The sequence below is a fragment of the Sphaeramia orbicularis genome, chromosome 10, assembly GCF_902148855.1.
Source record: "Sphaeramia orbicularis chromosome 10, fSphaOr1.1, whole genome shotgun sequence".
NCBI lineage: Eukaryota > Metazoa > Chordata > Actinopteri > Kurtiformes > Apogonidae > Sphaeramia > Sphaeramia orbicularis.
Window position 1 is genome coordinate 50,537,747 of NC_043966.1, and position 18,104 is coordinate 50,555,850.

The 18,104-nt window shown below is 38.5% G+C and overlaps 1 protein-coding gene across 1 annotated transcript in view; it reads right to left on the reverse strand.

Moving 5' to 3' along the window:
* Positions 1 to 18,104, reverse strand: part of enpp6 (ectonucleotide pyrophosphatase/phosphodiesterase 6) — a 50,356-nt gene continuing 32,252 nt past the window's right edge. Inside the window, exons 2-8 of the mRNA XM_030145970.1 lie at positions 14,306 to 14,485; positions 13,256 to 13,367; positions 9,514 to 9,655; positions 9,218 to 9,397; positions 7,324 to 7,461; positions 7,016 to 7,139; positions 1 to 3,587 (exon numbers count right to left, since the gene is read on the reverse strand). Coding sequence (XP_030001830.1) covers positions 3,373 to 3,587; positions 7,016 to 7,139; positions 7,324 to 7,461; positions 9,218 to 9,397; positions 9,514 to 9,655; positions 13,256 to 13,367; positions 14,306 to 14,485 — 1,091 coding nt within the window. The 3' untranslated portion in view covers positions 1 to 3,372. The remainder of the gene's footprint in view (positions 3,588 to 7,015; positions 7,140 to 7,323; positions 7,462 to 9,217; positions 9,398 to 9,513; positions 9,656 to 13,255; positions 13,368 to 14,305; positions 14,486 to 18,104) is intronic.

An 18,104-nucleotide genomic window follows, 5' to 3' on the forward strand; every position in this document is an offset into this window, starting at 1 on the left:
TAAGTTAAAGCACATTTATTTATAAAGATTTCTTCATAAAATACAGTCTTACACAATCAGATGAACAACATGAGTAACTAAAGGCTCAGTCACAAAGCTTCTTACAAACAGTGGGAGATTCCGGGAGAACCAGGAGATTCGTACAAGATCTGGAGCTCGTAGACATTCGTGGAGGATGCAGTAGTTTCTTACAGCCATGTTACCAAGTTGGTACAGCTGCTGTTCAAATCGCAAGAGCACCTTAAGGCCTCCGTGAGAAAATGATGTGATTTTGTATTGTATGAAGACCACACAGTTGTCACGTTCTACGTAAGGGTGCCATGGGACCTTCCTACATCATACCTATGGCCACTTCATTAATTTTGTTGTTGTAAGGTGGCCCTATGTACAACTCATAGCACTCTCAAGTCGATGGTAGGAAGATCTTATGCTTTTTCAGAATAGTTAGATTGGTATATAAACAGTGGCTGTGTACTAAAAGTCCCGTGTTGTGATCATCACATTTAAGATGGCAATAATGCCCACAAGACTGAAACTTCTACAGCTACAGCTGCAAGATGAAGAAGAGGAAGATCAAGTGGTTGTTATCACTGTTTTGGTATGGCAGCTGAAGAAGAGGGAAATTCTAAAATACTTAATGTAAAAAAAAAGCTTAATGTAGCTTAATGCCCAAGAACAGTGATCAATCATCACCAAAGTTCGTGTGGACATCTCTAGTCATGCCCACTTTCACCTCTGCAAAATCACAATGACAACCCCAGAATTATGGATGCTGTCCACATTAAGCCTTTTCCTCTCCATAGGCACAAAAAAAACAAAACAAAAAAACTTAACATTTTAATCTTAGAGTATTGTTTTGGTTTTTTTTTCATTCATTTATTCATCTTCTGAACCGCTTTATCCTGGAGATTGTCGGGGGGCTGCTGAAGCCTATCCCATCATTAGAGATGTCTACACATAAATTGGTGATGACTGATTGCTCTTTTCAGACATTAAGCTATGTTAAGCTTTTTTACATTAAGCATTTTAGAATGTCCTGAAGAAGATGCAGTGAAGACAGAGACATTGTTGGATGCGACCATGGATACAGAGGCAGTACCTCTACAAACAGTATGAGACTGTGAGTCTAAGACCTGACACATTACTACCCTCCAAGTACTTTTCAATAGGTAACAGAACAAAGTAATAAGGTAGAGGTTAGAGGAACATTGATTGAAGTAATGCAAGTCAAATGATTAAAATTTGGCCAGCATGTGTTTTATGTGTTTGGGATCATGCGTTGTCCACGGTGCTGAAATTCTCACTCCTGTAAAATATGAGGGGAAAACTGACCTGCAGCGTTAAACATAATAAAAATTATAAGTCATAATAAGACATCAAATGAAGACATTTGAAGTAGAGGTTATAAGAATAAAACCAAGACACGCAAGAATAATAGAGGGAACTGAACGTTAAAAACACCAACCGCCCGTCATCGAGTGCCTAACCCTGTCTGTCATGCACATTCTCTCCATCGCCCTGATCCTCGTCACCCAGTGGACTCTGCATTATCTCCCTCCAGGTTTTGTGTTGTTTCTTCATGTTAATTTTTCTGTTAATAAACACTTTCCCTTCAGCACCACACGACTGAGTCCAGTCATTCATTCCGTTTGTGTGAATGCCGTAGGAGGCCCCTAATAACAATGTAATATGTTCATGTGATCTACCTGCGGCCACCACAGGAACATGAGGTTCTGGAATTGCCACCTGACCCGTGAATGTCGTGCATTGTTCGTAGGTTGTTCCTAAGGCATTCGTTAGGGTGCTGTACGAAAGGGGATTTCATAGCGCCTTTGTAGAAAATCTTGCACAAAATCATCCACCTGGCTATGAACTTAAGAATGGTCTACGAACTCTCCATTCTTATAAGGCCGCCTTGAGAAGGTCGTACGAAATGTCCATAAATTGTTTGCACGGTGTTTGTAGCTTCATAATGGCATTTGTGACTGAGCCTTAAACTAAACCAGGTCAAACACAGAGACTCTGACAATAGTTATCAAAAAGGATGAAAATATCATTTGAGGGAACCTTGGGAAAAAGTCTGTGGCCGTAAAACCACTGCGGGCCACTTTATCTCAATTACTTTCATCTAAAACTACTCCTGAAGTTTACAGTAGGTATACAGACACCCTTCTGCATGAATGTTACGACTTTAAATGTACTCTTATGTGATTTCTAAAGTTTTCCCTTCTGGTCTGGATATCCAGGGGGTTGATGGTGTTTATGTTGTGTTTTAGTCACATGTTAAACACAGAAACTAGAAGAGGTCAAATAAAAGTCTAATACAGCCATGGCAAAAAGTTTTGGCAATGAAAATCCCTTATTGCATAAATGTGATTTATTTGCCAGTAAAAGTCTTTAAAACTTAAATTGCCTGTACTTGGTCTTCAGTGTACCTCAGAAACTCATGGTGAAAATGTCTTTTAAAAAATGGAAGTAAAACAATTCATATAATTTGGTTTTAAATGTTTTCTGTTTCAAGCGTAACCCTAATCCTGAACTTGGCTTAACTCATGTATTTTAAGTTCTGTTTCAGCCACATTAAAATAAGAAAATAGACAGAATTAAACTTTACTAACTCTTCCGTGGAAGTAATTGATTTTAAGTTAAAATATTTGTTTGTTTTCTTTACTTTACTTCATTTTTATGCTCTTTTGTCAATAACCACTAGTGTGCTAACTGCAAGAAGGCTGAACTCACAATTCACATCAAGGAACTAGACAATTTACTAATGTTGAATGTCAATTTCATCACAGTTTAGGACAAAACACAGACCACTAGAGATTCAGGCAAGACACTTTAGAAACTCCTTTGTACAGTACCAAAGTGAACTCAACTGGACTGACACTACTTAAACAGAAGTGAATCTTATCTTATTTGCTGATGGCAGCCTTAAAGATTAAATATCTACTTATAGGTGCGTCCCTGGTTAAATAAAATCAGTACATTGATTGATTCAATCAGCTGACCATGGACAAGCATCTCTTCTGTCCGTCAATATTCAACAAATAATCAAAATGTAAGGCCATAGCTACAAATCTGTTGTGAATGTTGAAGTATTGTGGTTGCAGAGGGACTGAACTAATTCACTGTCAAAGGGAACATTTGGATCCCCTTGGTAAGGCATTGTGGGACATGTAGGACACTTTATCTGCATAGGGGAATAAGGTCCTGAATCAAATTTCCAGGCTTCAAATTCTCTATCCATGAGTACATTTGACAACTTTCCAACCAATTTCCCCTTCCGTTTAGGCTGCATTTACTTCATAGTTTCACTTACTCTTTTTAGGACATCACACCTATCCACCACCTGAAAGCAGAGACAGATGGTTTTTAGTCCCATAGCAGAGCAAGCAGTGTCCCTAAGAGGCCCATACAGCAGGTCCAGAGGGCTGTGGGTCCAGATGGACCATGAGCACTGTTCAGGAAGTACTCTACCCGAGACCAGGACCCGTTATTGGGTAAAGGCTCCACGCCTAATGTCCAGCACATCAAGTTATAGATGTCCACTGCTCTAATCGGTGCTGCCCTAAAATTCCTCTTGAAGTCTGGAAAGAATACAAATGTAAACAGAGAACAGAAAATAAATTAAACATATGAAGATCAATTTTGGATACAATTCAGAAGCCATAATAACATACTCCAATAAATGCCATTTACCCACACCTGACTGAAAACCCTTGTCATGAGTTAGTAACTGATTTAGTTCATTTTAAGATTCAGTGAATAGCTGATTTCTTGTTGACAGTCTAACTTTTGATGACAGACCAATGTATAATCAAAGAATGCAAAAACGTGCCATGGTGTTCTGGTAAAAACTATCCTCGACCAAATGTACTCAAATCAGGGTTCAGGCCTGTGACCCTGACTGAAAATCTGTAAAATGTCAAACTTTTGGGTCCATTCTGTTTCAGTGGTTTTGTGCTAGATCCAATAAATGCTTTGACATCCAAGCTAAAACATCAACATCATCATCTCATCTGACCATCTTTTCTGACCATCCTTGAGGAGCATCTGGTCCTGTTGTATAATAAAGGCAGACAGTAGCAGAGGACCATGGCCATTGGTCTGCTTCAGTCTGGTCAGAGCAGAGCACCTGAGCTGGATCTAGAAGACTGAATGGCAGTCAGTCTATCATTATGATTTGATGCATTTAGCCAATGGCCACCACGCTTCCCTCCAGTGAAAAAGAAAACAGCTCGGTGCTGCCTCATAGACAACTCATTGACAGTCGACATCAATGGGGAATTCAACAGTGTAGGCTACTGATACAAGAACATATCTGGGAATTCATGTCGGAAAGCAAACAATAAACAGCTGTCTAGAATGACATAGCCATAAAATTGGCTCTATGCACAGCCTCACTACTTCCTCACTACTTACTTTATTTCCTGTCCTTCATTACTGGACACACTTATTAATCCAAGTGTGCCTGCTACTTCTCATTGTGACTACTGATTAATCAGGCACACCTGAATTAATCAGTGTGTCCAATAATGAAAGACAGGAAATAAAGGACCCACTTGAAGTTCAGGAAGTAGTGAAGCTGTGCAAATGTAATTTGTATCTTTATTGTAAATTCAACAGTGTAATTCTGCCCATTTATTTCCTGAAATGTTTGGGGAAGTTCAGCTTCCCTTGCTGTCTAAAAGCAATCGCCTCTGGTTACAATTTGCTAAATTGTAACTACTGTAAATCTTAATTCTTACTTGTTTCTTGCATGATTAGTAGAATAAAAATATGCTTAAATGTTGTCAAGACCTTTCTTTTCAAAATCCGTAAACGTTCATATTAGTGTACCTTCATGATCACAACTAAAGTTGAGATGTCTGCCTGGAAAAAAAGTCTTCAACTGAATAAAGTGTACACGAATCTGAACTCCATATTTTGGTAATAATTTAGTCACATTTACAGGAACTGCACTGCCAGGCCAATAAATGTCTTCAACTGGATTTAACTCTTTCAATGCCGTGGGCCGATTAAATCGGCTTTACGAAAACAACCTGTAAAGTGCCACGGGCCGATCAGATCAGCTTTGGAGAACACGCCACATTTGTGTACAAACAAACCATCCACCCCCATTTCTTTCTCACATTTCGATGACATTCTTTCTGTGTCCCCCTTTTGAGACCAAGCAGACGGGAATTTGAGGTCACGCGACCAAATAATATTTTTCTATCTTTTTAATGTTTCTTATTCTCCGGTGTTTCATCAGAGGGAGCCCTCCATGCCGGGGGGCGGCTGTGGACTCCGGGGGCTGTGGCGCCTTCTCTCACTGGGGTCCGCTCCTTTCTGGTGGGTGGGGGTCCCAGTTGGCCCCCTCCCACTAGTTGGGATGCGGGGCTGTGTTGCTGGTGCCTGGTCGCCGGGGTCGCCGGCTGCATCCTGGTGCGGATGGCTCCCTGAGACAGCGCCTCCTAAATTGATGTTTTACTTTTACTTGTACATTTTTGTTCTGGTCTACCCGTGCTCAGTCAGTCTTCTTAAGTATGTGTGAGCTTGTGGGTTTGCATGTATATGTGTGTGTGTGTGTGTGTGTGTGTGTGCGGGTGAGTGGGTGGGTGTGGGTGGGGGGCGGTACTGATTTTTTAACTGATATGTAAAGCACTTTGTGCTACAGTTTTTAATGTATGAAAAGTGCTATATAAATAAAGATTATTATTATTATTATTATTATAAATTATGCAAATTACAATCAATAATGAATCGGCTGCGTCCGGTGCGTTTTGAATCTAATCAGCAATCGGTCGGATGTTACCAAGCGGTTTCCTGCAGGATTCTTCAAATATTATAAAAACGACGCGAAATACTGAAAAACGGCCAAAATCTGTGGCACTTTTAAGGCTTATTAGCCCCTTAACTGTCTGGCACTTAAAGAGTTAAGTCAGTAGTCAATAGTTCAGATCCTTCCATTGGATAATTACTGCAGTGATTAATATGCTTCAGCTTCAACAAGTTCTGTAACTCTAACTGATGCAGTATGTAGCTTCTCATTCCTGAAACAACCATGAGTTTGATACAGAGCAAAAAGATTGGACAGTGTTTCAATGGAAAAAGTTCATGTGGTCTGATGAGTCTAAACCAACCCTGTTCCAGAGTGATGGACACATCAGGGTGAGAAGAGAGGCCGATGAAGTGAATACCCACCATGCCTAATGTCTACAATACAAGCCTGTGGAGGTAGTGTTACAGGTCAGGTCTAGGTTCAGCAATGTTACATGTCTGAAAAATGATGGAAATAAATGTTGTGACATTATATGAGCTTATCAAAACAATGAACAATGAATGCCAACTAAAATTAAAGCTAAAGGCAGTACAATGAAATATAAAAGCATGGGACTTTTTTGGCCTCCCGGTGGGACATGCCCGGAACACCTCCCCAGGGAGGCATCCAGGAGGCATCCGAAACAGATGCCCGAGCCACTTCAGCTGGCCCCTCTCGATGTGGAGGAACAGCGGCTCTACTCCGAACTCCTCCCTGGTGACTGAGCTCCTCACCCTATCCCTAAGGGTGCGCCCAGCCACCCTATGGAGGAACCTCATTTCGACTGCTTGTATCCGGGATCTTGTCCTTTCGGTCATGACCCAAAGCTCATGACCATAGGTGAGGGTAGGAACGTAGATTGACCGGTAAATCGGGCATGTCCCATGGGGAGAAGACCTCGGGGAAGACCTAGGTCAAGCTGGAGAGACTACGTCTCTCGGTTGGCCTGGGAACGCCTCGGGGTCCCCTCGGAAGAGCTGGAGGAGGTGTCTGGGGAGAGGGAAGTCTGCGCATCCCTGCTTAGACTGTTACCCCCATGACCCAGTCCAGATAAAGCAGAAGATGGATGGATGGATGGATGGATGGATAGATTTTTTTGGCCAGGCTGTATATTTCCTGACAGTCAGATTTTAGAAACTGTCTTGTCTCTCTCTCACACACACACACACACACACACACATATATATTGTCAAAAAAGGATTCTTTCATTACCAGGCCCTGTTGCCAAAAAGAATCCTCTCATGTCAATGAACTCATTGTCATAACCATGCCATCCGTTTTGCCAGGCAGACGCCACCCCGCTGTCATTCTTCCAATATGGCAAGCTAGTAATGTTCTGGAAGAATACACAGACACACAAAAGAAAAAAAGGAAACAAAGGCTTTACTGACTGAATGCTTTTTGTCACATTCTTACCTTTTTAAACAAGAATATTTCAAAAAAGTAAAACCAGTTGAAGGTTTCTTTCATAATACTATAATAGTGACTGTCACAATAGTTGAGTCTTGTTGGTTTTGTACCTCAGTAATAAACCAGCCAGGCTCAGCCACCAGCGTCAGGGGGGAAACAAACTTTCCTCCTCTGTAATGGAAACGTTCTGGTATCTCCTGTCTGGCATAGACATTCATGTTAGGGACCTGGGACAATGCAGCATACACCTGGTGTAACACACATACACACTGTTAGTGGCATCATGTTAGTACTTTCAACAGGTTCAATAAAGTACAATGTTGATGACTTGAACTGGTGAATGTAAATAATTTTGAGGAATGCAAGATTTAACAAATAAGGAGCACAAGAGGGCAGCAATTTAATGGATGTGCCAAGTCAGGTTTCCCTGCTTCAGGTAGACGGGGAGTGAGATTGAAAGGCTTGTTTAGTGGAAGCTTGAACAGCTGGCAGATGAGATCAATGCAAGCAGAGACAGCATTGGTATAAAAATGCTATTATTTTAACAAAACTTGAATGTGAATTGTGAATTGAAGAGTGAATCGTTATCTAGTTATTTTGGCTGTTTAGATTATGAACATATGAATTAATGCTTCATTATGTGATTTGTTTTAGTTTATTTAAACTGAGATTTCTTGTGGCAATTTGTTGAAACAGATTAAAAATATATAATTTATAGCTAAATCTTAATTTAAACATTTAACAAACTGAACACATTAATCTAAAGTCTTAATTCAGAGTAAATATTTATAATTTTTTTAATTAACAGTCTGATCATGGTTTATTTAAAATAAAATATTTTCAATACTTTATTGAACTTCATTTAAAGTCATGTTTGTTTATATTTGTTTTAACAGGTTAACAACCATCTCGTGCCTGAAATAAAATTAAAGTAGAAAGAAAATGAGTTGTCCAGTGTCTTCTGATGGTTGCTTTGCCTGTTCGACTTCAGGCAGGTATTAATCAAATAAGTAAATCGACAAGGGTCAAAAGACACTGCATAGTGACTGATGATAGGTAAGTAACTTCTCTTTTAGTTCTTTAGGGTTTTTTAGGTTTATGTAGAGCACGTTGTGCTTTCTCTTTTTGTTATCCTTTTGTGCTTTTGATTTTTTGTAAAATAAATCCCTTTTTGACCACTGATCCTTGAGTTTCTTTCCATTTGGGTCCACACCAAGTGTTGTGCCGTAACATCATCTGCCTCTCTCCTCACCCTGATGCACCCATCACTCTGGAATAGGGTCAGTCTGGACTCAACAGACCACATGACTTTATTCCTTTGAAACACAGTCCAATCTTTATGCTCTTTATCAAGCTAATTGTTATTTAAGAAGAGAGAAGGTCCTCACTGCATCAGTAAAGGGTTAAAGAACTTGTTGGAGTTGAAACATATTTATCACTGTAGTGTACAAAATAACTTGAGAAATCATAATAAGTTAACATTGACAGCAACTATAATTCATAATATCCATCATCTCTGTATCATGATCTGTTCGTGCAATTCCCTCAACTACTGGTAGTTACAGCATATTGTAGTTATAACACCTGTTTTGTAAGATCACACTGGAGTTGACCTTTGTTCACTGAACTGTAATCCGTTCATTCTTGTGGAATGTTCCTGATTTTAAGAAGCTCACTTAAGATGTCCCATAACCACAAATTTACCTTTAGTCCATTCATTCAGTTCTTGGAACCTTGGTGGTATTTCATAAACCTGCTCATGTTTCCACTGGTTTTGAGCAAAAACTTTGTAACCAAGGATGTGTTATTCATGGAGGACACTGCCAATGCATCATTGTTCATTATATGTTAACAACTCCACTTCAAGACAACTCTTAACCAGGAGCATTCTATGTTGGTAAAAAAGGGATATAATACTCTTCATATTGTCCATCAGCAACCACTAAGCCTTATTATTAACTAATCAAGGAGTGCAACATGGGGGAAAGTAAAAGTGACACTCACCTTTTGATAACTACCACTTTTTGGCCACAGATTGACTACTGGCCCTCTGTCCATCATCTTCATAATATCTGACATACTGATGTACTTGTCCAGTTCTATGACCCTGTCCATCCACTGGATCTTGGTCATTCCATGGTCTGAAAACAGTATAATGTTCAGCTTGTTGGCCAGGTTTTTCTCCTGCAACAATGGAACCGGAAACAGATGAAGATGAGGAAACCACTGGACAAGAGGAAGCTGCTGTATGACAATGTCATGACAGTGATATAACAGTGAATAATAGAGATTTTACTGACTTTGATTTTTCTGTTGAGAGTCTGCATGGCCACATCCAGCTGTAGAACAGCTGTTCTGACCTGCTCAGAGTCTGGACCAAAGTGATGACCCTCCACATCGATCCTCTCATAATATATGGTTGCCATGTCTGCTTGGCCTGACCTGTGTATACACACACACACACACACACAAACTATTATGCATTCACTGCTGTCGTTGTGAATTTTCCAACAATTTTAATTGCGTAATCCATAAAATGATATAGTGAAAGTAAAAGATCCAAGCTGTAAATTTTCATAAAGAAAAGGTTGGACATTTTCTGAGATTAAAGAGGTACATTTGTGAGACCCCCTGCCCCAACTGCACAGACAGTGCAGTCTGAAATTACCAGTGACATGCAGTCAGGGAAGGCAGGGGAGGAAAATAAGAACAAAAATAAAAATAAAATGTTGATAATTGTCCGCTGATCTGTACTATAAAAGTAAATTCTGTGTGATTTCAATAATTTGGATTATTTTTTAAGCATTCAAAATCGCAGAATTTCCACATTTCCCATTCAAACACAGGGAAGAGATATGCAGTATGGCAACAACAAACTCTGCCTCACCTTGGATGTGTAATCCCTTACAAACTGTGCTAGCAACCCCTTGCAATTAAGGTATGTTGCTGTCTCTCTGTAAATCACCGATAAAATGGTTTCAAACACTGTGATTATACACCCTGTCAGAATATTGTATGAAATGTATGTGTGCAACTTGTTCAATCTAGTAGATCAATCATAAAACTGCATAAAAAAAGGCACTCAGTGAGGCAGCCTACTCCTGCCTCAGAGGGCCCTCCTGAGCCCACAGGTACCTCTTGCTACTATGCGAGTCAAGTGCAGCGATTCATTCATTTTTCCTTCTTGCCCCACCTTTATCTCAAAATGGAAGATTACACATCCAACATAATTTGACTGAAAATTACATCTTGACCTCATTTGAAATATGTGTCATGTATGTATGTGTAAAGAATGCTGATATGAGATATGACACATAACCTGTTAACTGTTGCCAATCAAATGGTAAATAAGATACTCTTTTGGGTTCATATATTTGTAGATTTGACTCTGGAAGAGTCAGTGCCCCACCAGCCATGAACCTCACTGCATGGCACTGGAAGTTACAGCAATACATTTCTGAAAAGAGATCCTTTGATATTCTCGAGATATAAGAGGTCAGTTTATTGGATGAAAATGATGAAAAAATGACTGTCCCTGTTGTGTTCTTATTACTGTTTAGTATAAGTGTCCCAATGTCTTATGGTCTGTGTATGTCCCATGGTGTGATTGTTCTTTGTATTGAGAAGATGATATTCTCGTCTTAAGATGCCATACTGTGTGTCAACTGTTATTGTTATCATGTGCCTCATACATAGTAAAGTGCCTGATGTAGCAACTTTTGGGTATAGAAGTGTGCTCTTTTGGATGGTCGGCAGATATTTCTCCTTACACCTCAACTGTCCTTGCTGTATGAGCTCTAATCTGTGCACAAATGAGGCTTTGAAATAAATAAAGCATCTGTTGTTCAAGCACCTTGTCTGGTGAATTTCAGTCTTAAAATCCCACAAAAAACTGCAACATGTGCAACATGTCAATTTGCAAAATCCTTCTATATCTGGGGTGTCAAACATAAGGCCAACCAAAGGGTCCAATCCAGTCCGTGGGATGACAGAAATGCAAAAATTACACTGAAGATATTAACAATCAATGGTGTCAAAATCATTTTAGTTCAGGGGCCACTTAGTAGTTCAGTTCAATCTCAAGTGGATCAGACCAGTAAAATAACATAATAACCTCTAAATAATAACAACTCCAAATTCTCTCTTTGTTCTGGTGTAAAAAAGTAAAACACATGAAAATGTTAACATTCACAAACTACCCTTTCACAAGAAATGTGAATAACATGAACAAATATGAACCTGAAATGCCTTGAGATAAATAAGTTCAATTTTACCAATATTCTGCCTATTACTAAATGTTTTGTGTGTTTGTAGATCCACTGTGATCTGTAAGTTGTAATGCACATGTGTAAATGATTAGTTGAGGCATAATATTGCTAAAATTGCACTGATTTTTCTCAAGAAATTTCAGGTTGTTTGTGGTTGTTCCTGTTATTCACATTGTTTGAAGGGTGGTTTGTAGATATAAACAATTTCATAATGTAATTTCACCTTTTTCACTCTATCATTTATTTATTTATCTATTTATTTATTTATTTGGGACAGTGCATTTTAATGAACATCTACAACAATTGCAGCTGTAAATATGCCAGACTGAAGCAACAGTGCTAATTTCCATCTGTCAATGAAAATGTTTGGAGTTGATATTTATTGGTTATTATGTGAAGTCCGGCACACTTCAGATCACATTGGGTTGTATGTGGCCCCTGAACTAAAATGAGTTTGACACCCCTGCTCTATGCGTTATTTTCTATGTAATGTTTTCTTGAAGCCAAAAAAGCATTTACAGATTCTATTCCACAGAGTAAATATCCACATGTATCGGGCTCGTGCTGTGCTTTGCTGGTCCTTTGACAACAGCACAATGTACATCAGTATCATCTGATAAAGTCTCGGTTTACATTTAACCAGATTGTCATTATGTGCAATATATTTAGCATGGTGCAATAAAACAATCAAGCCATATACAGATTAGATGAATTTAACTCTTTCATGCATGATGTCCACATTTGTGGACACATAGTTTAAGATCACTTTCCAAAGGGTTGTTAAGGCAATATTCTCCAAACTACATGGGGGCAGTCTCTATAGACCCTAAGCAATACAATGAAAAAACAGTACCATTATAGTTTTAGACTTCTGACTGCTCTGTGATCTCATAAAGTTAACCTCCTAAGACCCAGCTGTGGGTTTTCTGTTCACATTTGTGGACTAGAGTTTCACAGCTTTATACAAAACAAATAAACAAACAAAACTAGAAAAGCACTCGGAGAGTGCAGATCTCAACCAAGGCAGGTCATTCCCCCCACCCCCATCCACCAAAATTTAATCATTTGTTCCTTGTGCCAGTATCAACATTTGTTGAAAATTTCATGAAAATCCATCCATAACTTTTTGAGTTATCTTGCTAACAGACAAATAAACAGACAGACAGACAGACAGACAAACCCTGACAAACCGTCGCCATTACACTTGGCGGAGGTAAAAAACTGTCCACTGTAAAGGACATTCCATAAAAATGTTAAAAAATGCATCTGAAAAAACTGTTGCATCCTAATGTTTCCAATAGAGGCAATTATTTAATTAAAAAAAGCCAAAACTGGTGCTTTCCTGGGTCTCAGGAGGTTAAAAATCTTCTTAATAAAACCATATTTTTTAAAAATTCAAAATGCATTTCAACTTTAGCCTAATAATGAGTACTAAAATCAATCTAAAAAAAAAAGTAGATACTTTTTTCATAATTCATGCATGAAAGGGTTAATGACTTGCTTGTAATTCTGCCAATTGCAAATGCTACACACTCATGTGCTCGTGTTCCTTTCTATCTGTTGTTTTCCTCAGCCTAACGCTGTACTAAGTCTAATAATTAACACATGTGGCTGTAAAAGCCTTGGGTAATACAGCTTTAGATTTATTACTATAGGGTTTTTCCATATATAATTAACCACAACTTTAACTGCAGCAAAGGCAGTAAAATGTCAGCAGATGACCATCAGCAGAATCTCAGTAGCTGCGAGTCAGGGTTAGATACAGGATGGTTACCGTAGGACATTGAGAGCATTCTCTATGGAGTCAGTGAAGTTTTTCTCTGATGGGTTGTAGACATATTCTTCGCAGAATGATGGGCGGACACCAAGAATCTCCACCTCACAGCCTGAGGAAATGTACATATACATGAGATTAGTTTTCAAACTTTGGAGACGGTCGCATAAAGGTGTTGACATTAACTCAAGTATGTAACTGAGCACCAGCCTTTATTTATTCCTGCCCATCACCAGTCATTATAAGATATGCTGCTTGGAATTGACTCCCAGTTGTCATTTTAAATGTATTTTTCAGTATGAACATGCATACTGCCTTCATCGTGTTGAATAAGAAAAATGATTTTATTCACATATGCCAATGCATTCACACTCAGGATGTGAATATAAGATAATCAGATAGAACCCTTGACCCTGCATTCACAGTTTTTGGATAGTTGTCTTATGTTCCAGGTAGATGTCAACTTCCCTCAGATTAACTGCTGTCATTTTGGTTGTGGTTGTGATGGGTGAGTTTTTTACCTCCGCCAGGAGGCATTGTGACCGCTTTCCTTTGTGTGCGTGTTTGTTTGTTTGTTAGCAGGATAACTCGAAAAGTTATGGATGGATTTTCATGAAATTTTCAGGAAATGTTGATACTGGCACAAGGAAGAAATGATAAAATTTTGGTGGTGATCAGGGGTGGGGGAGGCAGAGGGAGAGCGCAGATCTCCACCAAGGCGGATCAGCCCCCCCCCCAATCTACCAAAATGTAATCATTTCTTCCTTGTGCCAGTATCAACATTTCCTGAAAATTTCATGAAAATCCGTCCACAACTTTTTGAGTTATCTTGCTAACAAACAAACAAACACGCACGGGAGGCAGATCTGTCTTGGCGGAGGTCTGCACTCTCCGAGTGCTTTTCTTGTTTTAAACAGAAATCATCCCAGTACTGAACAATGTCAGCATATGTTGTAGATTCTTTCTCTGTGTCACATCATGAGTTATTTTGATTGCCATTCTTTGTAGCAGTGCAGTTGTACCTACAGGGTGAACTACAGCTCTACTCACCAGGCCAGTAGTACATAAAAACCTTCTTTCCTAGCTTCTGCATGGTGACCCACAGTGGTTCTGATCCATCCCACCACAGAGATAAGCGGCTGTCAGCATTTGTCCCAATCAGAAACTCCTTGCCAGAACCCTCGTCCCACATATAGTTTCCAGTCATCTGGTGAATATCACAGTGACGACCTGCCAAAAACATACAGTGAGGAGAACCTCTGCTCTAATGTAAGGTATTTTAGGATCCATAAATGCAGTGGTTGCTTGTCAGTAGAGGGCGCTAGGGCGCTGCCCCACCTGTCTCACATGAAGAGGACGATAGGAATCACATAAGATAATTTTACAAAAACATTAATAAATAAACAACCTATACATGATACAGCCTGTGAGTACCGTGTATAATCCCCATTCAAGTGTAGTTTAAAAATGTTTTTGTCATTTAGTGAGCAGTCAAGTCATGTGTTTCCTGTTTGAGGTGCAAAAATCTTTGCCCAAGGCTCTCCATTTAACCTAATACACGTGTTACAAATGGCACATGTGCAGTAGACCCCCTCCAATACAAGCGATAGGAGAGGCTCAGGACGCAAAAAATTGCACCCAAGCACCGCCAACAGGAGTAAACACATCCTAAAAGAATCAAAACGTTCCTCAGAAATGGAATCAGCGAATAGGTCCATAGGTAATACAACTGAACCCTGCCTAAGCGGTTTCGACTATTATACAGACTCTTATACTAAATGAGTTCTCCTCTAATTTGATCACTTTACAGTATTGTAAATAAATGATGACATTCTACAGGGTGAGAATAGTGTAAATACAAATAAAAGTAAGGGATGTGGAATAAATCAAATTCATTCAATAGACTTTTCACCTCTAAATCAATTATTCTGTTTATTTTAACCAATGGTGCACAATAAGAACCTTACAAGTGCTATGTTTTACAGTTCATATTGTACAAAGATGATGTGTAGATTTAATAAAGAAATCTGAAGAAAAAAGTTTTTTAATTAATTAATTTGTAACAATCACTAACCTTGAACCCATCCATTTCTGAACTGCTTATTCCTTGTGAGATTTGTGGGGGTACAGGAGCCTATCCCGGCATCCCCTGGGTGAAGGTGGGGTTCACCCTGGACATGTCGCCAGTTCATCACAAGGCTCACATACAAACAACCATTCACTCCCACATTCACACCTATGTAAGGATGGGAATCGTTAAGAATTTAACGATTCTGATTCCATTATTGATTTTGCTTATCGATCCGATTCCTTATCGATTCTCATTGGGTGAGGGAATAAAAGAGTACAAACGGGTGTGTTTGCATTAACTGTCTTAAATTTCCATCTCTGCACAGAAAATATAACATATACAGTATGTACAAATAATAATAACAGATGACGCCGGGCCCGGTTCGGAGGGGTGTGGGGGGGAGCATACAGTGAAAGAGAAACTAAAGATGCTTTACTAATTCCTCTATTGCCGCATTTCTACTACATGGAACCAGTTAGACTCGGCTCGTCTCCCATTGTTGTGCACCTCATTTCCTTTCCTTTTTTACTCTCAGAAACTTGTATTTGAGGAGTTACGACGTTTGTTGCCCACACCGGAACCGGCCCGGCATTCACTTTGCCGTTACATTCACAAGCGCCGCTAAGTAGCTTATTTCTGTGAATGATTCACATGCTGTGGACAAATGTTTGAGGATATTGGAGGTATTCCACTCTTTTGAAGACATGGAAGCTTTGCAAGTATTCCAAGCAAGTGGACCTGGTGTCATCTTTTTAGACCGTTTCTGCCTCAACGTTCTGTTTTTTTTGTTTTTTTTTTCCAACTTTATTTAAATATCAATTTACAAACTTTGTCAAACATTTAACATATAACACAATACATACAATACAAGAGAATACAGATCTAAAAACAAAATACAATCATAAAATCAATATATGCACAAAATACATTTTCAATAATTCATATACAAAAAATAATAAATACATATATACATACATACATACATACAAAATTTCTCACCTAAAATTTCATCAAATGTCAGAGGAAACCTTAAATAACTTATAACTATCAAGGAATGTCCTATTTTTTTTATTATTAACAAGAGTTAATGATTTATGAAGTCAATTAAATTCAATTAAAAAATGAGGAAAGGTTGGTTTGGAGGCTGAAAATTTTTGTTTATGAATAAAATATTTACCAGTAAAATAAAAAAAAATAATAAAAAAAAAAGAACTAAATATTGGAGACATTTGTTCTTATTTTCATAATAACATATAACTTCTTTCAGGGAAAAACAGTATAACATGTTAACTTGGGTGAAGATATAAGAACACAAGTCAGACCAAAATTGCTTTGTGATATTACATTCAAAAAACAAATGGTTTAAAGTTTCATCAGCATGTCCACAAAAAACACAGGAGTTATCCACATCCTTGAACTTTGAAATGAAAGAGTTGACATGATATATCTTGTGAAGAATTCTGAGATGAATTTCTTTTACTTTGTTATGGTTACAGTATTTTTCAGGTAAAAACCATGCTTTTTCCCAGTCTATGTCCTCGAAATAAGAGCACCAATAAAATTTTCCTCGTGGTGAAAACCTCTTTTTATCTTGAAAATTTTTTCTTATATGTTTATTGTTACATTTCTTGTCTTGTATATTGATACCATTCAAAAGCAACACAGACTGGCCTAATTTCTTGACAGAAGGATAAGTGACTTTTCATTAAATTAAGTAAGCCAGAGGGGATTGCTTTTATCACAGAGTTATATTCTTTGAAAGGTATAGGAAAATTATGACGAGTTATAAAACTTTCATAGGACAGTACAAGACCATGTTCATCCAAAACAGACAAGATATTATCAATACTTCTCTCAAACCATTTGGGATAGAAAAGAGACTTATTTCTTATTTCTACACTCGTTATTCCATAACAAAGTTTTGTGAGGAGAAAAATTATGAGTGAAGCACAGTTTCCGGGAAACAAGTGACTGCTGATGAAATTTAGACAGTGAAATCGGAAGTTTGTCGAGTGAGTAGTTATAGTTTTGGCTACGTTCTGACCAAAACAATGCAGCGTATGTGTGACGTCATCACGCATGCACAACGAAGGCGGAATCGATAAGCAGAATCGTTAAGCAGGCAGGCAAACAATTCCAAGGAATCGAGCTACTGGGAACCGGTTCTCAAAAAGAACCAGTTCTCGATTCCCATCCCTACACCCATGTGTGATTTCGATTGACCAGTTAACCTATTAGTGCACATCACAGAAGGTAGCTGGAGTACCCAAACAGAACCCACTAACTGATCGATATCACCTCCTGATTAAAAAAAAACTAAAAGATCTAAGTGTGGATTGTTTTTGATTTTACACCTATAGATATGCAATAATAAATATTTTGTAAACTGTCCTATTGGAGGTAATTAATTAGCCTTGGTGTATCTCTGCTTCATAGGAGAAGGTAGTGATGCTACCTGTGACACCGAAGCTTTGAAGCATGTGTCAAAAAAAACAAACCAATTTTCAGCAGAGCTTGATCCATTTTTTGCTGATCATGTGACCCATGACGTCTGAAGCGTCATTTGACACATATGCCACGTGACTAGTTCAAACACTGATTCAATGGTAGCAGTTCACACTTCATTGCTGATAAATCTGTATGGGGGTTTTGAAAATAAATCAAATAATGAAATCAAATAAATAAATGAATTAATAAATGTATGATTTGTCCACATCACTAAAACCCGATGAAGTAAATGGATGTGAACGTGTGTGTATCAGTGGCGGCTGCTTGTCT